The following is a 25415-nucleotide window of genomic DNA, read 5'->3' as shown; positions in this document are numbered from 1 at the left end:
CATATTTCTTTCTAATTACTCTCATATTCTAATTCCTGTCTAAGTTTCTAGAATCTTGCCAATGTTCTGGCCTACTGCTAATTTTCACAGCATTATAAGCCCTTTCTTTTAATTGGATACCATTCTTTATAACCTTAGTTATCCATAGCTGGTGCGTCCTTCTGCTGGAATCCTCCTTCATCACAGTGGGCAGCATGGTGGCACAGTGATGAGCACTGCTGTGTCACGGTGCCAGAGACCCCTTTTCAACTCCAGTGTTGGGTCTGTGCAGAGTCTGCACATTCTCCTTGTGTCTGCATGGGTTTCCTCCGAGTGCTATGGTTTCCACCCACAGCCCAAAGATGTGCGGGTTAGATTGATTGGCCATGCTAAATTGACCCTAGTGTCAGAAGCATTAGCAGGGTAAATACGGGGGGTTACGGGAATAGGGCCTGGGTCGGATTGTGATCGGTGGGCTCTGTCCGTGTCCCGATGGGCCGAATGGTCTTCTTTACTATAGGGATTCTGTGTTTCTATGAACAGAATGAGAACTCCTTAAATGTCTACTACTGTTTCTCTACTTGTCCTATCTGTCCTCATAACCTTGTAAGTGCCTTTATTTATTTAATCTTCTAGTTTCAGACCCAAATTTCTGACCTTCAGTCTGAATGTGAATTTCATCATGTTATGACCACCCTTGGCTAGAGAACAATTATTACAAAATCATCGATTAATCCTGTATTATTATACATTGTGTGGAGATGCTAGCGTTGGACTGGGGTAAACACAGTAAGAAGTCTCACAACACCAGGTTAAAGTCCAACAGGTTTATTTAGTAGCAAAAGCCATTAGCTTTTGGAGCGCTGCTCCTTTATCAGGTAAGTGGGATTTCTGTTCACAAACAGGGTATATAAAAACACAAACTCAGTTTACAAAATAATGGTTGGAATGTGAGTCTTTACAGGTAATCAAGTCTTAAAGATACAGACAATGTGAGTGGAAAGAGGGTCAAGCAGAGGTTAAAGGGGTGTGTATTGTCTCCAGCCAGGACAGTTAGTGAGATTTTGCGAACCCAGGCAAGTCGTGGGAGTTACAGATAGTGTGACGTGAGCCCAAGATCCAGCTTGAGGCCATCCTCAAGTGTGCGGAACTTGGCTATCAGTCTCTGCTCAGTGACTCTGTGCTGTTGTGTATTGTGAAGGCCGCCTTGGAGAACGCTTACCCAAAGGTCAGAGGCCTAATGCCCATGAACGCTGAAGTATTCCCCAATAGGAAAAGAACATTTTTGCCTGGTGATTGTTCATCCATCCGTTGTCGTAGCATCTGCATGGTCTCCGCAATATACCATGCCTCAGGACATCCTTTCATGCAGCGTATCAGGTAGACAACGTTGGCTGAGTTGCAAGAGTATGTACCATGTACCTGATGGATGGTGTTCTCATGTGAGATGATGGCATCCGTGTTGATGATCCGGCACATCTTGCAGAGGTTGCTGTGGCAGGATTGTGTGATGTCGTGGTCATTCTTCTTCTGAAGGCTGGGTAGTTTGCTGCGGACAATGATCTATGTGAGGTTGTGTGGTTGTTTGAAAGCAAGAAGTCAAGGTGTGGGGATGGCCTTGGTGAGATGTTTGTCTTCGTTCGGAGATGTTCGAAGAAGCTGTGACATCTTCTCCAGAGCCTTCAACATGTCATTGGTGAAGGCGATCATCTCGCCAAGGCCATCACCATATCCCCACTTCTTGCCTTCAAACAACCGCACAACCTCAAACAGACCGTTGTTCGCAACAAACTACCTAGCTTTCAGGAAAACAATGATCACGACGCAGCAAACTCAGTAAGAAGTCTGACAACACCAGGTTTAAGTCCAACCAATTTATTTGATAGTAAACTCACAAGCTTTCGGGGTTTGCCCGTCATCAGGTGAAAGGAGAGTTCTGGCCTCAGACAGAGCATATAACAGCACAGACAGTTTACAGATTACTGATTAAGAACATAAGAAATAGGCGCGGGAGTAGGCCATCCAGCCCTTCGAGCCTTCCCCGCCATTCAATAAGATCATGGCTGATCTGAAGTGGACCAGTTCCACTTTCCCGCTTTCTCCCCATAACCCTTAATTCCCCTGTTTATCAGAAACCTATCTACCCGTGACTTAAATATATTTAGCGAGGTAACCTCCACCACTTCAACGGGCAGAAAATTCCAGAGATTCACCACTCTTTGAGTGAAGAAGTTCCTCCTCAACTTTGATCTAAACTGCCCCCACCTTATTTTGAGGCTGTGTCCTCTAGTCCTGCTATCCTTTCTAAGCGGGAAGAATCTCTCTACCTCTACCCTATCCATCCCCTTCATTATCTTATACGTCTCTATAAGATCCCCCCTCATCCTTCTAAACTCCAACGAGTACAGACACAGTCTATTTAGTCTCTCTCCATAGGCCAACCCCCTCATCTCCAGTATCAGCCTGGTGAACCTTCTCTGCACTCCCTCCAAGGCCAATATATCCTTCCGCAAGTGCGGCGACCAAAACTGCACACAGTAGTCCAGCTGCGGCCTCACCAGTACCCTGTACAGTTGCAGCAAAACCTTTTATATTCTATCCCCCTCACTATAAAGGCCAACATTCCATTCACCTTCCTGATCACCTGCTGCACCTGCAGACTGGGTTTTTGCGGCTCGTGCACAAGGACCCCCAGGTCCCTCTGCACCATAGCATGCTGCAGCTTTTCACCTTTTAAATAATATTCCATCCTGCTATTATTTCTGCCAAAGTGGATAACCTCACCCTCGCTAACATTATACTCCATCTGCCTGGGTCTCGCCCACTCGCTCAGCCTATCCAGATCTCTCTGCAGACTTTCCACACCCTCCACGCAATTTGCTTTTCAATCATCTTCATGTCATCAGCAAATTTCGTCACCCTACTCTCAGCCCCCTCCTCCAGATCATCTATATAAGTGGTAAACAGTTGAGGCCCCAGCACCGATCCCTGCGGCACTCCACTAGTCACCGACCGCCAACCAGAATAGCACCATTGATACCAACTCTTTGCTTCCAATCCTCTATTCCTCCAATTTCCTCTAGAGATTCCTCCAATCCTCCTCTAGAGGACAGCCAATCCTCTATCCACGCTAATACCTTACCCCCAACTCCGTGCACCCTAACCTGCAGCAACCTTTTGTGAGGCACCTTATCAAATGCCTTTTGGAAACCTAAAAGCACCACATCCACTGGTTCCCCTCTGTCTACCGCACTAGTCACATCCTCATAGAAATCCAATAAATTCGTCAAACACGACTTCTCCTTAACAAATCGGTGCTGCGATTCTTACATCCGAATGCTGCTACATGAACCTGTATCTGAGGTCACCATTGCAGATGTCAGAGTGGCTTTCTTGACAGTCAACCCACGGAAAGCAATTGGCCCGGATGAGGTACCCGAATGAGCACTCAAATCCTGCGCAAATCAGCTGGAGTGGTATTTGCAGATGTCTTTAATCTCTCTCTACAACAATCTGAGGTCCCTATCTGCTTCAAGAAGACGACCATCGTCCAAGTACCAAAGTAAAGCCAAGCACCGCGCCTTAATGACTATCGTCCGGTGGCTCTGACATCCATCATTATGAAGTGCTTCAAAAGGTTAGCCATGGCATGAATCAATTCCAGCCTCCCGGATTGCCTGGATTCGCCGCAATTCGCCTATCACTGCAACAGGAGATGCCATCTCCCTGGCCCTGCATCAACCCTGGAACACCTAGATAACAAAGACACCTATGTCAGACTCCTATTTATCGACAACAGCTCAGCCTTCAACACCATTATTCCTACGAAACTTACCTTCAAACTCCATGGCCTGGGCCTTGGCTCCTCCCTCTGCAACTGGATCCTGAACTTGCTAACCCACAGACCACAATCAGTAAAGATAGGCAACAACACTTCCTCCACCACCATCATCCTCAACACCATGCCTCACAAGGCTGTGTTCTCAGCCCCCTTACCAAACTCCTTATGCACCTATGATTGTGTGGCCAAATTCCCCTCCAACTCAATTTTCAAGTTTGCTGGCAACACCATCATAATGGGTTGGATCTCAAACAATGACAAAACAGAGTACAGGAATAAGATGGACAATCTGGTGAACTGGTGCAGCGACAATAATCTCTCCCTCAATGTTAACAAAACAAAGTAGATTGTCATTGACTTCAGGAATCGTGGATCACTGGGAAGTCTTCAAGAGAGGATGGCACCTGTTCAAGAAGGACGGGATACACCTTAACTGGAAGGGCATAATTATACTGGCTGGGAGTTTTGCTAGTGTGGTTTGGGTGCGTTTAAACTAATGTGATGGGGCGGGGGGGTATCAGAACAGTAGGCCAATAAGCATAGAGGCTGGGGACGAGCTTGGGGCCAGGACAAGGCTATCTAAGAGGAAGAGCATTCTGATGACCTCAGTGGGCCTGGAGGTCTGGAGTGCTTCAATACAAGGAGCATAACGGGCAAGACAGACAAACTTTGGGCCTTAATGCTTGTGCGGAACATGGATGTGGTTGCAGTGACAGAGACTTGGTTAAAAGGACAGGACTGGCAGCTGAATATTTCGGGGTATAAGTGTTTTAGGCACGATAGAGAGGGGCTAGAAGAGGTGGGGGAGCAGCAATACTGGTTAGGGAGCATATTACAGTGGTGCAGAGGATGGACAATTTAGAAGGGCCGTGTAACAAGTCACTGTGGGTGAAACTCAGAAACAGGAAGGGCGCAGTCACTATGCTGGGGGTATACTACAGGCCTCCCAACAGCCCATGGGAAGTTGAGGAACGGATATGTAAGGAGATTCTGGATGGGTGCAAAAAAAAATAGGGTAGTTGTAGTGGGAGACTTTAATTTCCCTTGTATAGACTGGAAATCGCTTAGAGCTGGGGGACTGGACGGGGAGGAATTTATAAAATGCGTACAGGAAGGTTCTTTGGAACAATATGTGGATAGTCCAACTAGAGAGGGGGCTATACTGGACCTAGAACTGGGGAATGAGCCCAGTCAAGTTTCAGTAGGGGAACATGTGGCAAATAGTGATCACAATTCTGTAAACTTTAGGATAGTAATGGAAAAAGATGAGTGTTGTCCTATAGGTAAGGTGCTGAACTGGGGGAAGGCTAACTACAGCTGGATTAGGCAGGATTTGGTGGCTGTTGATTGGGAGAGGCTGTTCGAGGGTACATCCACATCTGGCATGTGGGAGTCTTTTAAGAAGCAGTTGATCAGGCTGCAGGACTGGCATGTACCTATAAAAAGGAAGGATAGGAAAGGTAAGATTCGAGAGCCATGGATAACCAAGGAAATTGTGGGTCTAATCAAAAAGAAAAAAGAGGCATACATAAGGTCCAGGCAGCTAAAACAGATGGAGCACTGGAGGAGTACAGGGAAAGCAGAAAAGAGCTCAAACGGGGAATTAGAAGGGCAAAAAGGGATCACAAAATGTCCTTGGCAGACAGGATCAACTCATAGAACCCTACAGTGCAGAAAGAGGCCCTTCAGCCCATCGAGTCTGCACCAAACACAATCCCACCCAGGCCCTGCCCCCATATCCCTGCATATTATACCCACTAACCCCTCCTAAGGCATTTTTTACATATGTTAGGAACAAGAGGGTTGTCAGGAAAAGGAACAGACCTCTCAGGGACAAAGGAGGGGAATTATGCTTAGAACCCAAAGAAGTAGATGAGATCCTAAATGAATACTTTGCATCAGTATTCACAAAGGAAAGGGACATATTGACAGGTAGTGTCTCGGAGAGATGTGTTGACCCATTAGAAAAAAATCTCAATTACAAGGGAGGAAGTGTTCGGTTTTTTAGCAAATATTAAGACAGACGAATCCCCAGGGCTTGATGGCATCTACCCTAGACTGTTCAGGGAGACAAGGGATGAAATTGCTGGGCCTCTAACAGAAATCTTTGTCTCTTCATTGGACACAGGTGAGGTCCCAGAGGATTGGAGGATAACAAATGTGGTCCTGTTATTTAAGAAGGGTAGCAAAGATAACCCAGGTAATTATAGGCCAGTGAGCTTGACGTCCGTAGTAGGGAAATTATTGGAGAAGATTCTTAGAGATAGGATATTTGCGCATTTAGAACGGAATAATCTAATTAGCGATAGACAGCATGGCTTTGTACAAGGGAGGTCATGCCTCACAAACTTGGTTGAGTTTTTTGAGGAGGTGACAAAAACGATTGACGAGGGAAGGGCCGTGGATGTCGTCCATATGGATTTTAGTAAAGCATTTGACAAGGTCCCTCATGGCAGGCTGGTGCAAAAGGTTAAATCTCACAGGATAAAAGATGAGCTAGCCAAATGGGTGGAGAACTGGCTTGGCCATAGAAGACAGAGGGTAGCAGTGGAGTGGTCTTTTTCCGTTTGGAGGTCTGTGACTAGTGGTGTTCCGCAAGGCTCTAAACTGGGACCTCTGCTGTTTGTGATATATATAAATGATTTGGAAGAAGATGTAGCTGGTGTGATCAGTAAGTTTGCAGGCAACACAAAGACTGCTGGACTTGCAGATAGTGATGAACATTGTCAGAGAATACAGCAGGATATAGATAGGCTGGAAAATTGGGCGGAGAAATGGCAGGTGGAATTTAATCCAGATAAATGCAAAATGATGCATTTTGGTAGATCTAATGCAGGGGGGAGCTATACAATAAATGGCAGAACCATCAGGAGTATAGACACACAGGGACCTAGATGTGCAAGTTCACAGATCTCTAAAGGCGTCAGCACAGGTGGAGAGGGTGGTGAAGAAGGCATATGGCATGCTTGCCTTTATCGGATGGGACATAGTGCATAAAAGTTGGCATATGATATTGCAGCTATATAGAACGTTGGTTAGGCCACATTTGGAATACTGCATCCAGTTCTGGTTGCCACACTACCAGAAGGATGTGGAGGCTTTGGAGAGAGTACAGAAAAGGTTTACCAGGATGTTGCCTGGTATGGAGGGTCTTAGCTATGAGGAGAGATTGGACAAACTGGGGTTGTTCTCCCTGGAAAGACGGAGGATGAGGAGTGACCTAATCGAGGTGTATAAAATTGCATAGGGCATAGATAGGACGAACAGTGGGAAGCTTTTTCCAAGGTCGGAGGTGACGAACACAAGGGGTCACAAGTTCAAGGTGAAGGGGGCTAAGTTCAACACAGATGTCAGGGGGATGTATTCTACACAGAGGGTGGTGGGGGCCTGGAATGTGCTGGCAAGCAAGGTGGCTGAGGCAGACACGCTGGGATCGTTTAAGACTGATCTAGATAGCCACATGAACAGACTGGGAATAGAGGAATACAAACAAATGGTCTAGTTGGGCTCATGAGCGGCACAGGCTTGGAGGGCCGAAGGGCCTGTTCCTGTGCTGTACTGCTCCTTGTCCTTTGGAAGCATAATAGAGAATATGCCCCTGTCTTCATCAACGGGGACAAAGTAGAAATGGTCAAGGGCTTTATGTTTTTAGGTGTCCAGATCACCAACAACTTGTCCTGGTCCCCTCATGCCGACAGTATAGTTAAGAACGCCCACTAGCACCTTTTCTTTCTCAGGAGACTAAGGAAATTTGGCATGTCAACTATAATTCTCACTAACTTTTACAGATGCACCATAGAAAGCATTCTTTCAGGTTGTATCACAGCTTGGTATGGCTCCTGCTCCCATCCCCACAACAAAACTGACCCCCCTTATCCCCCCTGCACCCAGACCAATCACAGTCCCTCCCCCTTTCTCCACCCAACTTCCACCCCCCCCCCGCCGGATCGCACATAGAGTGGCAACAGTTTCCGCCCCCCCGCCGCCCTCCAGACAACTATCTGATCTGCCTCTCTCCCCCCACCAAAGAACCATCTAACCCACCTCCCTCCCTCCACCAGAGAACCATCTAACACATTTAAATCATTTAAATTGATGTCACACCCATTTCGGGCATGGTCCAGACGGCGGCCATTTTCAGTCATTGGTAAAGGGGAGGCAGTCGCAGATGGCGGTACTTGCTTCACACCTGACTTTACCAAGTTTTCGCACCCAAAAATGGGTGCAGCTTGATGGTAAATCAGGCCCAAAGTCTTGAGCTATGCTCAGCTGTCACGTATTTACACTCCTGCGGTACATGTCATTTGAGGATACATATGCTATATCTATTTCTATTAGACAACATATATGGTGCTGACAAGTTTCGAAGTCTAAAGTTGACTGTGTGGGCTACTCCTAAGCAGGTAACTGATAATATCAAGCAGAAAGGCGGCAAAAGCATTGGATTAATCTTACAGAGTCAAAACATTTTAATAACATTGAAAATGTTTACAACTTCAATTTCAATTATCTTAAATAAACCCCAGGACAAATTTATTTTTTTAATGTAAAGTTATGTTCTGAATTGTTTTGACAAAATAACAAAGTGTGTTTCAGTGTGATTTACTTAGCTTTATTTTCTCTCTTTTCTGTAGAGACATGGTTTCTTTTTCTATCCACTTCACGGTGGCTTGCTGTTCGTTTAGATGCGCTTTGTGCAATTTTTGTTACTGCTCTTGCTTTTGGATCTATTTTAATTGCAAACCGTAAGTATGAATTTCAACTCTTACTTTACAATGTATTGTAATTTATGGATATAATTACAAGTGCACAGTTTTGCTACTTAGTTGAAATTTTTCAAAAGGAAAACTGACTATTAAATTAGCTTTACATTGTTAAAATTTTTTCTTTTTTTATCCTCCATTTGTTTTGCATTACTTAAGGAAGGCTAGCAGGTAAGTTTACATTCAACATAGAAATACGTGGAGTGCTCAGATATTCTTCTGGTTGTTATGAACACTAACTGGAAACTTCCGTGCCATTAACCCACAAGCTTTGAACAAGATGTTGATTTCATGCTGTGGTACTGACAGATAGGACCAGGCATTATGTTGTGTTAATTTACATAGAGCAATTTTGTTCTAAAAACAAAGGAAAGGGGCAGAACGCAAAGGCTGAAAAGGATAAAGAAAAGATAATTCTATATGTAATAGACTGGTGACGCCAAATTACTGTGCAATTTTCACTTAGTACTTTAAAAATGTTAAGTTTTGTTCAGGGTGCATAGCAAGATATCCGTGCATCCTTCCTTGCACAAACAAAAATTAATACAAGTTATGATGGGAGGAGAAGGACGGAAGGATAGAAGTGGATTTTATTTTGACTTACTACTCACTCGGTACTAAAACTTTATTGAAATTAGACTCGATAATCACATCCAATTGGGCAAATTGCTGGAACTCTCTTCAGACTATACTCAGTTCAATAGTGCGTTTTGATTTAATGTAGTTTTGCCTGTTAGTGTTGCGTGCATACAAAGCAAGCATGTGCCCAAATAAGCAGACTTCTTAAAAAAAAATTCCAAGGAAATGGAAATGTGAGTAAGAAAAGTGAGGGTGGGGAATATGGTAGTGAAGGAGTATTCAGAGCTTGTACAGGTGGATGGGATTCAAACATGGCACTGCACTTGGTGAGCCTTCATTCGGTGGCTTGCATCTTGAATAGACCAAACTAACAAAGCAGGGCTTTCTACCTTCACAATTGAGAATTAACTAGACTCAGAGTGTTTCTACGATAGAAGCTTGTAGCATGAAAGATGTGATTTTTAGTGCAATGACCATGACTGCAACCCATTCATTTGTGACATTCTAACTAACTGAAAATCATGCGTTCCTCATAGTTTATTATCAAGTGCTCAGTTTATTTAAGAGTTTCTAATGGGAAATTAAATAGAACATGCAAAGGATATTAAAATTTTTGAATTACGTTTGGAAAGCCATCATGTTCATTTAGGTCAATATCTGCCTTGGATTTGAATCTTATGACAATGGAAGCTTATGACAGCTTTTGAACCAAATTCCTGGAGTGGGATTTAAACCAATAACTTTCTGACTCAAGTGAGGATATTGTAACCAGGTCCAGCTAACACCAGTTCAGGACAAAAGGGTTTACAAGAACTCAAGAATTAGAAGTAGGTCACGATCCCTCAAACCTGCTCTTCCTTTCCACACGGTGATGACTGATCTGATTGTGGCCTTTACTCCACTTTCCTGCCAGCCTCCTGTAAATCTTGATTCCCATATCAATTAAAAATGTCTAACATTGCCTTGAATAAATTCAATTACCCAGCCTTCTCTGGGGAAGAAAATTCCACAAACCAGATCCTCTTAAAAGAAAAAAAAACCTCATCTCAATGGGAGAACCCTAACTGTGTCCCTTGATTCTAGATTACCCCACAAGTATCTGCCATATCAAGTCCTCTCAGGATCTTAATAAAAGCAAAATATGAGAGATGCTGGATCTGAAACAAAAACAGAGAAGGGGGGAAAAACTCAGCAGGTCTGGCAACATCTATAGGGAGAGATAACAAAGTTAATATTTCAAGCCTGTACAACTCTTCTTCAGAACTGAAGTGAGGGAGATATATTTGATGATCTATATAAAAAGTGGGTGGACCAGCTGTAGCTGAGCAGAAGGTCAGTGATTAGTGGAAGGTAGAATCGATTGCAACAAAGGTAGAGCAAAACCTGGTGGGGAGGGAAGGTTTTTGCATAAGACAATAAGTGTTTGGGATGTGAAAAAAGGTTTAGGTGGAGGAGAAAGATCACATTTTAAGGTTGTTGAGCTCAACGTTGAGCCCTAAGGACCCTAATGTTCCTAATTGGAAGTTCACTGTATACAGAGACTAAACACAGATTGGGTGACAGCAAAGTCACAGACTCTCCCAGTTCCTCCTCACAGACATTCAAGAGTGAACTGATTTATATTCTTACAATGATTTCCTGACCTTTCCCCAAATGCGGACAAATGCATTTCATTACCAATTTAAAGCATGCATTTCGTTGCAACACAACATTAACAGATTAATTCCTCCCTTTTTCTTTAAGCAAAAAGTTTCAGGAAAATAAAAACTGAAAATACAAAAATATATCACTCAATTTCAAAAATAAAGTCAGATCCTGTGCTGTCCTTTTTCTAATATCCCCAACAATTTTTCACTATATGCGTTCCGTTCGGTGCAAGTCTGGTAATTGATGACTTGTCACAACCCACTGAAGATGAGAGATTTCCTTTCTCTTCACTGTTTGTTTCAGACTTGCAATTCCATTCCTTCTTTCTGAAGTGTGTGTTCTCCCAAACGGATCAATTGTCAATGTAACATTCTTCTGTGACATTTCCTTCATCATTTCTCCCATTTAGTATTCTCATAACATTTTAGATTTAAAAACTAAAAATGTCAACTGCCTCTACTAATGTGAGAGTCCCTGCAGCCAGGGTGCTTTTTCTAACTCACCCTGTTTTCTTGGCTTCCCAAACCAAAGGACAAGGTACATTACGAAACCCACTGCAACTAAAAACCCATCAACAAGATATACATGAAGACATCAATGAATATAAACAATTTTATATTCTTAGGATCAGTTTTTTTTAACACCTGATGTACAAATTTTCTGTTGCAAATTGCAGTTTGCATAAGGTGACGGCCTAATGGTATTATCATTAGATTATTAATCCAGAAATTTGGCTAATATTTTGGGGACCTGGGTTCAAATCTGGCCACAGGAGGGCGTGGACCTTGAATTCAATAAAAAAAACCTGGAATTCGGAATCTACTGATGACCATGAAACCAATGTTGATTGTTGGAAAAACCCATCTGGTTAATCAACGTCCTTTAGGGAAGAAAATCTGCCATCCTGATCTGGCCAACATGTGACTTCAGAGCCGCAGCAATGTGGTTGACTCTCAGCTGTCCTCGGGTAACTAAGGATGGGCAATAAATGCTGTCCAACCTCTGATGCCCATGTCCTACGAATGAAAAAAATTACCATTTTATCCACCAAACTTTTATCCTTAGATACTGAACTCTTTGAAGATAAATATCCAGGGACTCCCTTAATGGCAAACAGTAATGACCAAGTAAGATCCACAGTCTTCCCGAAGACAATCACTTTGTCATTCTCCGTGTCTAGCTTCATCTGTGCTTTATTCATCGAAGATCTGCTCAACAATAGAGGTATCTAGTATTTTTTTTCTGGCTCACTGTGCTGCTCAAGTAGCGCAGTGGGCTGGGAAATGTCAATGGGAGACTGTTGTGGGATTCGCAACTGGCATCCAGCCACTCATGACTTTCTCAGGCCGTTTTTTGTGGCGTAATCAGTCTCGCACTGGAAAACAGCACGAGGCTGATGACAACATGGAAGTTGACATTTCCGTGTCATTAGCGAGCCCAGGAAGATATCATCAGGGCTCGCTAATGTTTCCCACCCCATCAGGAGAGATTCTCACCAGCGGGAATCAAAGCTGCTCCCCATCAGTGGGGTCCAGGCATGATAGCCTCGCTGGTGAGGGCAGACGCCATTGAGGCCCCCCAGGAGGTTTGGGGCAGGAGGTGCCCCTTGGGCAGCGCCAGCTTGACACTGGCACCCTAGCACTTCCCACTTGGCAGTGTCGGGGGTGGGGCATTCTGAGGGTCGGGGCCAGACTGATCGGGGGGGGGGGGGGGTGGTGGTTTCTGTGCTTTCTTGTTTCATAATAAATGGAGACTTAACTGCATTGGGCGAGTTTCATGAATGGGAGTTTTCTTTCAATATCAAAATCAAGCATGTATCAGCAAGAGTTGTATTTAGATTGTTAGTTTATTTTTCCACGCGTGGGGGGTGAGTGGAGAGTTGAAAAGAGCTGAGGGCCAGTTGGCCAAACAGCTTCTAAGAAAGCTGGGACAAAGAGCTAGAGAATGAATTAGACTTCTAACTTGAGCCATTTGCTTTGGTAGTGAAAAGCCAGCCTTTAATTTTCTATTAAATAATTAATAGAAATAATTGGAAGGTTCTGCACCCTGCTGTCTCACACAGTGGATATGATTTTAAATCTGTGCAAGTGAATGGGCTTTCATTGAGTTAAATTCTCACTCACAGTCTGTCAATACACTAAGCTCTGTATTACATGTGTATTTCCTTCTCATTGCGAACTGACACTTTAACGTATGACAAGCAAGCATTCATGGGTTTACAATCTCCATCTATACTTTTGAAAATATACACTCACATGTACGTTTATGATCACTCATTTGTAGTCATCGTCATCTATGAATTTGTAACGAACTGCCAACAAGTTATAGGAAATTTAGAATTAGTCAAAATCCTGCAAAAATTCCTGAGAACAGGTATACGTTATTATTGTTCATTTTCTCTATTTTCAGGTTATTTTCATGGTATTTTGTTAACACTTGCTTACATCACTTCTTAACCACCCTTACAGAGCTAGATGCAGGACAAGTTGGATTGGCCCTTTCATATGCTATCACACTGATGGGCATGTTCCAGTGGGGAGTACGACAAAGTGCTGAAGTGGAAAATTTGGTAAGAGTGTTTATAAAATGTTTCATTTAGTAAGCCACTATAAACTTAATGCGTTGTGTGTGGCAATAGAGTTTCTGTTCTGGGTGCAATCAGCAGTCTGAGAGAAAATTGTACCCAACTTCAGAAAAAAAGGGCAGCATGGACGAGTTGGGCTGAAGGGCCAGCATAATCAAGGACTCCATGTGCCCCAGACATACTGGTCGGAATTCTCCCAAAAAAATTCTAAGTGTCGAATTCATGTGAAAACTGGAGTAATTCATGCTGGTTTTTTTCAGTGGGTGCTCAGAGGTCACCAGTGTGAATATCATTAAATTTCAGGGGGCAGGGCTCAAATCAGCACAGAAAGCAGGCCACTGCACATGCGCCAATCTGTCAGTGCTGAGCTTGGTGCTTGCTGTTGGCACTGCTGGCCTCCTGATTGCTGGCCAGCCCCCCAAAGCCTGTTCCCATCAGCACTGCCCAGATGCCAATGTCCAGGGGACACAACCCTCCCACTACCCAAATTCCTAGGGGCCCCCAATTGCCCCCATCCTTCACTCCAGCGGGGTTGGGCCGCTAATTCCATGAAAGTGGGGAGCTATTCTAAACTCTGCTCGAGTGAAACACTCCTGGCGGGGAGGGGGTAGATGCTAGTGGGCACGTAGACTTCAGTCCCGGGCATGTAGACTTCAGTCCCTGGCCCGCTAATAGCACTTAAATTATTTAAAATGATGATTTAAATATTCACCCTGCTGATTATTGGCAGGGAGCAGATGCTGCCGGAAATCCGGTGTTGGGACACACTATCGCATTAAACTGATCTTGATACCCCAGCTATGACTGTAACACTACATTTTGCACCTAGCACCCTTCCTTCTCTATGAATGATACGCTTTGTTTGTATAGCATGCAGGAAACACTACTTTTCACTGTATATGAATACACATGACAATAATAAATCAACTCAAATCAAAAATTTAGAATGCTAATATGGTTTGATTATTACAGGTGAAAGTGGGTTTATCATAAAAAAAGTTTTTTTTTCCAAAACCTACAAACATTTGTTACTTACATTGGATTATAATAGTTAGTTTCTTACAAAATTGCACTCAAATACTTTTAAAACATGCCTGTTAGCTAATCAGTTTAATTTTTAGAGCCACGTTAAAACCTGCAAACGAGTGCAATAAGTAGAAATTTCCAATGGTGATTCATTCAAACAAAATTAGTGCTGGTTTTGTGGGTGGAGCTTTAGGAGTACTTTAAAAAGACAGATTTTCAAACCTGCATATTGTATGTTGATCTGTATTATGCAAATTGTAATAGTAGCATTCCGAAGATTCCTAAATTGATTTATTACTGTTTTCTTTTTGCTGAAGTCTTGGGTCATAGAATCCCTACTGTGCAGAAAGAGGTGATCTGGCCCTTCGAATCTGCACATACTCTCCGAAAGAGAATCCCACCCAGGCCTTCCCCTCTATCCTAACCCTGTAGGCCGCTAAGGAACAATCTTTGGCCGCTAAGGAACAATTTACAATGGCTAATCCACCTAACCTACGCATCTTTAGTCATTTAATTTTCAAGCATTATTGTTTCCTATGTGTTTGCTTATTGGATGTGAGCATCATTGCTGCCAAGGTAAGTCTTTGTTGCCCATCCTCAATTGTCCTTGAGAAGATAGTGGTGAGTAAAATTGGATCACATTGGAAAATAGCTTATGAAGTAGTGCCATGATCAATTGCTTTGCCTCTTCATGTACGTAATCCAGCGAGGTAATGTTCTCTTGATAATATAGACTTCATCTTGTATAACATGCACTAACAGAAAGCTGAGGTCACTTTGGTGATTTGTGACAAGTGCATTAGTCCACAGTCTTAACAATAATAGAAGGTAAATAAAGCAAAAATTACCTTCATACCTAAAGTCTATTTGTTTCATCCATTTGAAGTAGCCTAGAAAAATTTACATTTCACTGCAAATCACAAGAAGTGTTATAATTACATAATTTCTTGTCATGAGAAATTTTCAGACCTTTTTGTCTCCTGCCACTTAAGTCCGTGCCATGGATGTATTGAATTATGAGTATTTTTATTTCTTTCCCAAAGAAATGGTCCAACACATTTTATCCCTCAGATTCCTCATCACACTTCTAAATTTTGTCTTATTCTTGTAGATGACTTCAGTGGAAAGAGTACTGGACTACACTGAACTTGAAAGTGAAGCACCGTGGGAATCACACAAGCGCCCACCCAATGGCTGGCCAGACCATGGAGTTATCATATTTGAAAATGTCAACTTTGGCTACAGTCCTGATTATGAGTTTGTTCTAAAGGACTTGAATCTAACAATTGGATCAAAAGAAAAAGTAAGCAAAACTAGCTACTGTTATCAATTAATCACTTTGACTTCTATTATAAATCTGATTTTAGCCAGTCGAGCCAATTACATAAGAACATAAGAAATAGGAGCAGGAGTAGGCCATCTAGCCCTTCGAGCCTGCCCCGCCATTCAATAAGATCATGGCTGATCTGTCGTGGCTCAGTTCCACATTCCCGCCCTCTCCCCATAACCCTTAATCCCCTCGCTTATCAAAAACCCATCAACCCGCTTCTTAAAAATATTTAGCAAGGCAGCCTCCACCACTTCAACGGGCAGAGAATTCCAGAGATTCACCACCCTTTGAGTGAAGAAGTTCCTCCTCAACTCTGTTCTAAACCCCCCCCCTCTTTATCTTGAGGCTGTGCCCCCTAGTCCTACTGCCCTTTCTGAGCGGGAAGAGTCTCTCCACCTCTATCCTATCCATCCCATTCATCATCTTATACGTCTCAATGAGATCTCCCCTCATTCTTCTAAACTCTGACGAGTACAAGCCTAGTTTATTCAGCCTCTCCTCATAGCTCAACCCCCTCAACTCCGGTATCAGCCTAGTAAACCTCCTCTGCACTCCTTCCAAGGCCAAAATATCCTTGCGTAAGTGCGGCGACCAAAACTGCACACAGTACTCCAGCTGCGGCCTCACCAATGCCCTATACAGCTGCAGCAAGACCTCCCTACTTTTATATTCAATCCCCCTCACTATGAAGGCCAGCATCCCATTAGCCTTCCTGACCACCTGCAGGCTGGGTTTTTGCGACTCATGCACAAGGACCCTGAGGTCCCTCTGCACTGTCGCCTGCTGCAGTTTTTCACCACGTAAGCAATAGTCCTTCCTACCATTATTCCTACAAAGTGGACCACCTCGCACTTGCCAACATTAAATTCCATTTGCCAGTTCCTGGCCCATTCGCCCAGCCTATCTAGATCCTTCTGCAGACTCTCCACACCTTCCGCACAATTTGCCGTTCCACCAATCTTGGTGTCATCAGCAAATTTCGACACCATACACTCGGTTCCCTCCTCCAGATCATCTACATAAATGGTAAATAGCTGAGGCCCCAGCACCGACCCCTGGGGCACTCCACTAGTCACCAACCGCCAATCCGAATAGCACCCATTAACCCCCACTCTCTGCCTCCTATTTGACAGCCAATCCTCTATCCACGCAAACACCCTACCCCCAACCCCATGCCCCCTTACCTTCTGCAATAACCTCTTGTGAGGTACCTTGTCAAACGCCTTCTGAAAATCAAGAAAGACCACATCCACCGGCTCTCCTCTATCCACCGCCCTAGACACATCCTTATGATATCCTCATAGTTAATGTTATTCCTGCAATACAATTCTGAAAATAAATATTTGAACAAAGTAAGAATAATTAAAGAAACAGACCACTGTACGTTTTCCAAACATTTTCCATGGCTGGATTTGCACTCCCTACTGCCAGTTGTGTTTTCGATGGAAGGAATAAGTAAAATATGTTGAGTGATAAGCCCACCACCACCTTTCCCACCCATGAAATACAGAGATGGGTAAGGTGCTCAATGGCCTGTCTTTCTTTAGGACTATCAAGGATCTTAAGCAGTCAATTATTGCCCATAATCTATCTTCATTACATTAGTACACTGGGCAATGGCAGGCTGGTGAGAGTGTGAGTGCTTTCGTTTAAAGAATTTTGGTGAAAAGGTGGGAAGGACGTTGCCCTATGCACATTAGGGACACCTCTTCCTAGATGTGATCTCTTCCTCCCCCTTATGCCTCCCTGCTTGGCCTCCAAATCTTGCTCCCTATACACTACTTAACTCCCCTCCCTGGGGTGCCCGAGCCCTTCATTCCCTAAAAGTCCAAGACTTCCCTGGGTCTGATGCCTATCTTCAATCTATGTGGAACTGCTTGCAATCCAGCTCTCAAGGGTGGAACTTCCTCTGCAGGGCAGAAGTCCAACCCACATCTTGGAACATGTTAAAGTTGGTTAGTTTGGAACAAATTTTTCTTCCAGGCAGTACCCCATTGTACAATCCAACTCTAAAAAAATTGTTGTGATCATTTCCTGACTTATTGGTGACAAGTTAATAGCTGCAAAATTTTCATTCCAGCTTGTAACTTGCAAAGAAATCACGTGAGAAAAATCTTCATTTAACATTTCAGTGCTTATGTGGGTGATGTATTTGTGCAGTGAACATCTTAAAATTAAATTAGTTAAATTTTCCTTGAAGCAAAATAGAAACTCGGAGGGTCTATCAATATCAGGAGATTTGTGCAGAAGGTAATAATGACTAGTCAGCTGTACAAATCTGAATAGCAAAACGCTAAAACAATACTTCATCACATCCAAGGAACTGCAAAATATGTACCTAGATAAACAGAACCATAGAACCACTGAAAAGAAAGAAGCCATTCAGCCCACTGTTGGCTCTTTGCTAAAACAATACAAAACAAATTTTCTTGCCACGCTTTTTTCCATAATCATGTATATTTTGCTACTTCAAGTCGTCATCAACTTTTCAAAAGATACATAGAACACTACAGCACAAACAGGCCCTTCGGCCCACAAGTTGCGCCGATCACATCTATACCAACCAAGCCATAGAACTATCTGTAACTCCCAATCCCATTAGATCCCATGTACTCATCCAGAAGTCTTCTAAAAGGCCCCAGCGAGTTCGCCTCTACCACCACCGACAGCAGCCAATTCCACTCACTCACCACCCTCTGAGTGAAAAACTCACCCCGAACATCTCCTCTGTTCTTGCTTCCCAGCACCTTAAACCTGTGTCCTCTCATAGCGACCATTTCAGCCCTGGGTAATAGCCTCCGAGAATCCACCCTATCTATTCCTCTCAACATTTTATAAACCTCTATCAGTTGTTTATGTCTCAGTGACTCCTTTGTGGCAAAGCAATCCAAAAATGCTGAATAAAGTTTTCCTAAGTTATGCAACTCTTAACACGATGTACAGTTCTCTCGCTTATATCTTGTATGCCCTGTGTATGAAATCCAAAATATATGAACAATAAATTAATTTAGGTGCGTACTTTTCCAGGTTGGACTTGTTGGAAGGACAGGTGCTGGAAAGAGTACTCTAATCTCAGCTTTGTTTCGTCTTGCTGAACCAGAAGGGAAAGTCATGATTGATGGCATTGTGACCTCAGAACTAGGTTTACATGACTTGCGCAATTGCATGTCTATCATTCCTCAGGTACAGTATGGACTGATTCAGAACAAATTTGTTCAGTATCATTGGGCCGAAGGGCCTGTTTCCCGGGCTGTTTTGTTCTTTATTATCATTAGTCTTATGGTGAGCTGGTTTAATAAGTATCCCTAAGTCTTGATTGTGATATCCCAATTATTTTATAACTAATGTTAAACTTTTTGTGCAGAATAGAGTTACAACTGCTTTTTTGGTTTCTTCTGTTTTAAATAGCTTATGTATGGCTACCATGTTTATGCTAATTGTGAACTTGCCTCCAGTTGATTGACAAATGACCTAAACAAATTTCTTTCACATCAAAACATCTCAATTTTGTTGCCTAATTTTTTTATCAGTGCAATGGCAATTATAGAAGTAAAATTCTTAATAATTTTGTAAAACATAGAGAGGACATTAGGAGAAAATGTTTTTACACAAAGAGTGGTTGGAATTGGTAACATAATGCCTGATAGGATGGCGGATTCAAACTTCAAAAGGAAATTGGATAAATACTTGAAGGGATTGGTCACAGGAATATAGGAAAGGAGTATGAAACTAAGGCTAACTAGACTGCTCTTCAAAAACAGCCAAATGGGCTGAATGGCCTCCTATGCTGCTGCTCCTATGTATGTCCGTGTGTGCTCGTTCTAAGGCACAAGTTTAACAGCACATAATTTCAGGTTTTAGAAGATATCAAAGTTGATTAACTGTGAAATGTATTTTCATTAGCACAGTGCAAAAATCATTTACATTTCATTTTTAAAACAAAGTACATCATAACTCTGTCATTCAGTTGTGTTGGAGTTTAATGTTTATTGGTATTTGGTACCTCAATTAGCTGATTCCAATTATGTTATTTATAAATGAGTATGATCATATTATCTAATCTAGGGCAACACAGAGCACAGTGAAACAGTGGTTAGCACTGCTGCCTCACAGCGCCAGGGACCCGGGTTTGATTCCCAGCTTGGGTCACTGTGTGAAATCTGCACGTTTTCCCCTGGGTGCTCTGGTTTCCTCCCACAGTCCAAAACGAGTGCTGGGTAGGTACACTGGCCATGCTAAATTCTCCCTCAGTGTACCCGAACAGGCGCTGGAATATGACGATTTGGGGATTTTCACAATAACTTCATTGTAGTGTTAACGTAAGCCTATTTGTGACATTAATAAATAAACTTAGCTTAAAAACACATTTCTGAAATTAAATTGATTTTTTAAAATTAGGATGAAGAAACAAACCTTTGTCAATAGAGTCATAAAGGTTTTCAGGATGGAAACAGGCCCTTTGGTCCAAACTGTCCATGTCGCCCTTTTTTTAAACCCCTAAGCTAGTCCCAATTGCCTGCATTTGGCCCATATCCCTCTTTACCCATCTTACCCATGTAACTGTCTAAATGCTTTTTAAAAGACAAAATTGTACCCGCTTCTACTACTACCTCTGACAGCTTGTTCCAGACACTCACCACCCTCTATGTGAAAAAATCACCCCTCTGGACACTTTTGTACTTCTCCCCTCTCTCCTTAAATCTATGCTGTCTAGTTTTAGACTCCCCTATCTTTGGGAAAAGATATTGACTATCTAGTTGATCTATGCCCGTCATTATTTTATAGACCTCTATAAGGTCACCTCTCAGCCTTCTAAGCTCCAGAGAAAAAAGTCCCAGTCTGTCCAGCCTCTCCTTATATCTCAAACCATCAAGTCCCTGTAGCATCCTAGTAAATCTTTTCTGCACCTTTTTCTATAATAGGGTGACCAGAATTGTACACAGTATTCCAAGTGTGGCCTTACCAATGTCTTGTACAACTTCAACAAGATGTCCCAACTCCTGTATTCAGTGTTCTGACCAGTGAAACCAAGCATGCTGAATGCCTTTTTCATCACTCTGTTCACTTGTGACTCCACTTTCAAGGACCTATGAACCTGTACCCCTGCTCTCTTTGTTCTTAACTCTCCCCAGTGCCCTACCATTAACTGAGTAAATCCTGCCTTAGTTCAATCTACCAAAATTCATCACCTTGCATTTATCTAAATTAAACTCCATCTGCCATTCGTCAGCCCACTGGCCCAATTGATCAAGATTCCATTGCAATTGGGGATAACTTTCTTCACTGTCCACTATGCCAGCAATCTTGGTGTCATCTGCAAACTTACTAACCATGCCCCCTATATTCTCATCCAAATGCGTAAAATAAATGACAAATAACAGTGGACCCAGTACTGATCCCTGAGGCACACCGCTGGTCACAGGCCACCAGTTTGAAAAAGAACATTCTACAACCACTCTCTGGCTTCTGTCATCAAGCCAATTTTGTATCCATTTAGCTACCTCACCCTAAATCCCGTAAGATTTAACTTATATAATAACCGACTATGCGGTATCTTCTCAAAGGCCTTGCTAAAGTTCATGTAGACAATATCAACTGCACTGCCCTCATTAGTTACTCCTTCAAAAATTTTACATTAAAGAAGTCACACCTCTGACTGTTTTTTAATGTTAGAGAAAATTCGTCCTTGCTCATTAAAAAAACGTTTGTCTGGAATCAGTTTATTTGTTTTTATGGGCTTAGCAAAGAAGCGAAAGATAGGAACGAAAAATACGTCAACTATGCTTTCAATATAAAATTCTTCTTTTAAGCTAGGAAAAATGCCTTTCAGATATATAGAATTATGTTATGATATAGGGCAAGATTTTTGGTTCTACATGGCGATGAGCACAGATCCAGACAGATGCGAAAATCTGCACCACCAGCCAATTTGCTGGCACTATCCTTCCCTAAGGCAGAGTTAAAGGCCTGTTGTCAGAGACTGGAACTTTCCTCTCAGCAAGCAAGCCATCGCAAGAAGTTGGGACTGAATAAGCTGCCTGCGTGTGGCCTCCCAGCAGAAAAGTGGAGAACCGGTGCTCTAGGCAGACTTGGAGGCCCCTCCCACCTGCCTGATCATGGCCAAAGGGGTTCCCTATTCAAAATGGTGATTCAGCTGCTGATTCCATTTTAAATTTAAAAGTTAAAAGTTAATTTATTAGTCACAAGTAAGGTTTACATTGACACTGCAATGAAGTTACTGTGAAATTCCCTTAGTCGCCACACTCCGGCACCTGTTCGGGTCAATGGACCTAACCAACACATCTTTCAGACTGTGGGAGGAAACCAGAGGAAACTCACACAAACACAGGGAGAACATGCAAATTCCACACAGACAGTGACCTGAGCCAGGAATCAAACCCAGGCCCCTGGCACTGTGAGGCAGCAGTATTTACCACTGAACCATTGTGTCAACTTAAAAATTTAAGATGTTGGAGAGAGAGACAGTAGAAATTTCCCTTCCAGAGACTAAGGACCATATTTTACCATTTTGATTCTAAGTGCTGGGCGGACTTGAAGTTCAGAGTATTTCAGATCCAACTTTTAGACCCATTCTCAGGTGCCCCTGTACACACTCTGCTTGCAAAAATGTCAGCGATTCTTGGGCAGGGCTTAATGCGCCCAAAATCTTGCAGCTTCGATCGTTGCCTCCAACTGTGTATGCGCAGAAAAATAAATAGAATACTGTTCCCTTGCCACATCCCTCCCAGGTCGGATAATGCCTTCCCCTGAAATTGCCCCATCCCCCCAACATTACTGATCCCCTTATCCCCACACCCCCTCCCCCCTTAACACCCCCTCCCTCACTGATCTCAGGCAGAGCGGACCTCCTTTCATCCCCACTGATCACAGGCAGAGTGGCAGCAGACCCCCTTCCTCTCCACTCATCTCAGACAGACTGATGTGGAGGTGCCGGCGTTGGACTGGGGTAAACACAGTAAAGAGTCTGACAACACCAGGTTTAAGTCCAGCCGATTATTTGATAGTAGAAGCTATCAAATAGGAGCTTGTGAGTTTACTATCAAATAAATCGGTTGGATTTAAACCTGGTGTTGTCAGACTTTTTACTCATTCAGACTGGCAGCAGACAAACCCCTTCTGCCTCCCCACTGATCCCAGGCAGAGTGGCAACGAGCTGCCATTCACCCCCACTGTTCACAGGCAGGTTGGCAGCAGGTCGCTCCCCCCACTCCCCCACGATCTCAGGCAGAATGGTGGACCCCCCTTACCCCTACTGATCACGGGCAGAGTGGCAGCAGACCCCCTTTCACCTCCACTGATCACAGGCAGAGTGCAGCAAACCCTCCTCCCTCCCCCCTCCCCACCGATCTCAAGCAGAGTGGCTGCAGACCCCCGTTATCCTCTGCTGATCTCAGGCGATGTGGCAGCAGAACTCCCTTTAGGCAGAGACCCTTTCACCTCCACTGTTCACAGGCAGGTTGGCAGCAGACCCTCCCACCGATGCCAAGCAGAGTGGCTGCGGACCCCCCTTATCCTCCACTAATCTTAGGCAATGTAGCAGCAGACTCCCCCCCCCACCCCGCCCCTCAGGCAGAGAACTGTCAGATGCTCAGCACTTACCTCTTCACTAATTGGAGTGCAAGAATCGGACTTGTATGGAGCTTGTCTGTTTCACACCAATTCTGGATGGGTGAACGTTGTGGTGAAGGAAGGATTGCTAGTAAAGTTGGGCATGTGGCCCATTAAGTTAATTTAAATGCATGCAAATGCATGATGAAGGAGGAATTGGCGCGGAGATAGGTGCGGATTGTGCTGCTCACCTCACAGCTGACTTTACCAAGTTTCCGCACCCAAAAACAGGTGCAACGCGATGGTAAAATAGGGCCCTAAGTATGGTGGCAGGCAGGATTAATGGCAAGTTTCCTGCTCATTGGCTGATTCTCAGGCCTGATCTCCTGCTTGAAGCCTCATTAATTATGCATAGATGAGCTGCTCGCTGAATCACATGATATGACCGGCATAGTTCATCCGCCCACCATTACCTCATAGAGTTGAAAATTCCGGCGCCGTCTTTAAATGCCACCCAAACACACATGCGACATTCTATATCCAGCCGTGTAGTTGAACGTTCCACAGATGAACCCAAGAAATGAAAAGTTTTAGTGCAGACCCCTGGAGGCTATAGTTCAGTATGTATGGGTAATACAGTTGGTGACTCCTTTGATTTGATTTGATTTATTATTGTCACATGTATTAACATAACACTGAAAAGTATTGTTTCTTGCGCTCTATACAGACAAAACATACTGTTTATAGAGAAGGAAATGAGAGAGTGCAGAATGTAGTGTTACAGTCATAGCTAGGGTGTGGAGAAAAATCAACTTAATGCAAGGCAAGTCCATTCAAAAGTCTGACAGCAGCAGGGAAGAAGCTGTTCTTGAGTCGTTTGGTACGTGACATCAGACTTTATCTTTTTCCCCAGGGAAGAAGGTGGAAGAGAGAATGTCTGGGGTGCATGAGGTCCTTAATTATACTGCGGGAAGTGTAGACAGAGTCAGTGGATGAGAGGCTGGTTTGCGTAATGGATTGGGTACATTCACAACCTTTTGTAGTTCCTTGCGGTCTTGGGCAGAGCAGGAGCCATACCAAGGTGTGATGCAACCAGAAAGAATGCTTTCTATGGTGTATCTGTAAACGTTGGTGAGAGTAGCTGACATGCCAAATTTCCTTAGTCTTCTGAGAAAGTAAAGGTGTTCGTGGACTTTCTCAACTATAGTGTCGGCACAGGGACACCAGGACAAGTTGTTGGCGATCTGGACATCGAAAAACTTGAAGCTGTTGATCCCTTCTATTTCATCCCCATTGATGTCGACAGAGGCATGTTCTCCACTATGCTTCCTGAAGTCAATGACAATCTACTTCATTTTGTTAACATTGAGGGAGAGATATTTGTTGCCGCACCAGTTCACCAGATTCTCTGTCTCATTCCTGTACTCTGTCTCGTCATTGTTTGAGATCTGACCCACCATGTTGGTGTCGTCAGCAACGTTGAAAATCTAATTGGAGGGGAATTTGGCCGCACAGTCATAGGTGGAAAAAGAGTATAGTAGGGGGCTGAGAACACAGCCTTGTGGGGCACCGGTGTTGCGAGCCAGAGAAATGGCATCTGCTGTAGTGGATCTAGGTAGTCCGAGAGACTGGAATTGATTCATGCTACGACTAACCTTTCGAAGCACTTCATAATGATGGATACCAGAGCCACTGGCCTAATGGTCGTCTTTTTATAACAGATAGGGACCTCACATTGTTGTAAAGAGAGGTTGAAGATGCCTGTGATTACCCTACCAGCTGATCCACACAGGATCTGAGTGCACGTCTGAATACTCCATCCGGGCCAGTCGCATTCCGTGGGTTGACCTTCAAGAAAGCTGCTCTGACATTTGCAGTGGTGACCCCAGATGCAGGTTCTTCCTGGGTGGAGGGCACGCTCTCGTTGACCTCTTGCTCAAAACAGGTGTAGAATGCATTGAGCTCATCAAGGACAGGTTCATTGGAGCTGGCAATTTTACATGCCATCATCTTGTAGCCTGTTATATCTTGCAGACGTTGCCATTGAAGCCCATGTTTCATTTCCAATTCATTGAGCTGAGAACAGTGAATAGAGGG

At 43.6% G+C, this 25415-nt stretch overlaps 1 protein-coding gene across 1 annotated transcript in view; it reads left to right on the top strand.

The window, feature by feature from the left end:
* Positions 1-25415, top strand: part of abcc4 (ATP binding cassette subfamily C member 4 (PEL blood group)) — a 411789-nt gene that overhangs the window by 321384 nt on the left and 64990 nt on the right. Inside the window, exons 23-26 of the mRNA XM_080198151.1 lie at positions 8455-8565; positions 13278-13378; positions 15531-15722; positions 18777-18932. Of these exons, the coding sequence (XP_080054277.1) occupies positions 8455-8565; positions 13278-13378; positions 15531-15722; positions 18777-18932 (560 nt within the window). The remainder of the gene's footprint in view (positions 1-8454; positions 8566-13277; positions 13379-15530; positions 15723-18776; positions 18933-25415) is intronic.

The sequence above is a fragment of the Carcharhinus amblyrhynchos genome, chromosome 10 (genome assembly GCF_965287045.1).
Source record: "Carcharhinus amblyrhynchos chromosome 10, sCarAmb.v2.hapA, whole genome shotgun sequence".
Lineage (NCBI taxonomy): Eukaryota > Metazoa > Chordata > Chondrichthyes > Carcharhiniformes > Carcharhinidae > Carcharhinus > Carcharhinus amblyrhynchos.
The sequence above is the reverse complement of the archived record's forward strand: the minus strand, read 5'-3'. Positions and strand labels throughout refer to the sequence as shown.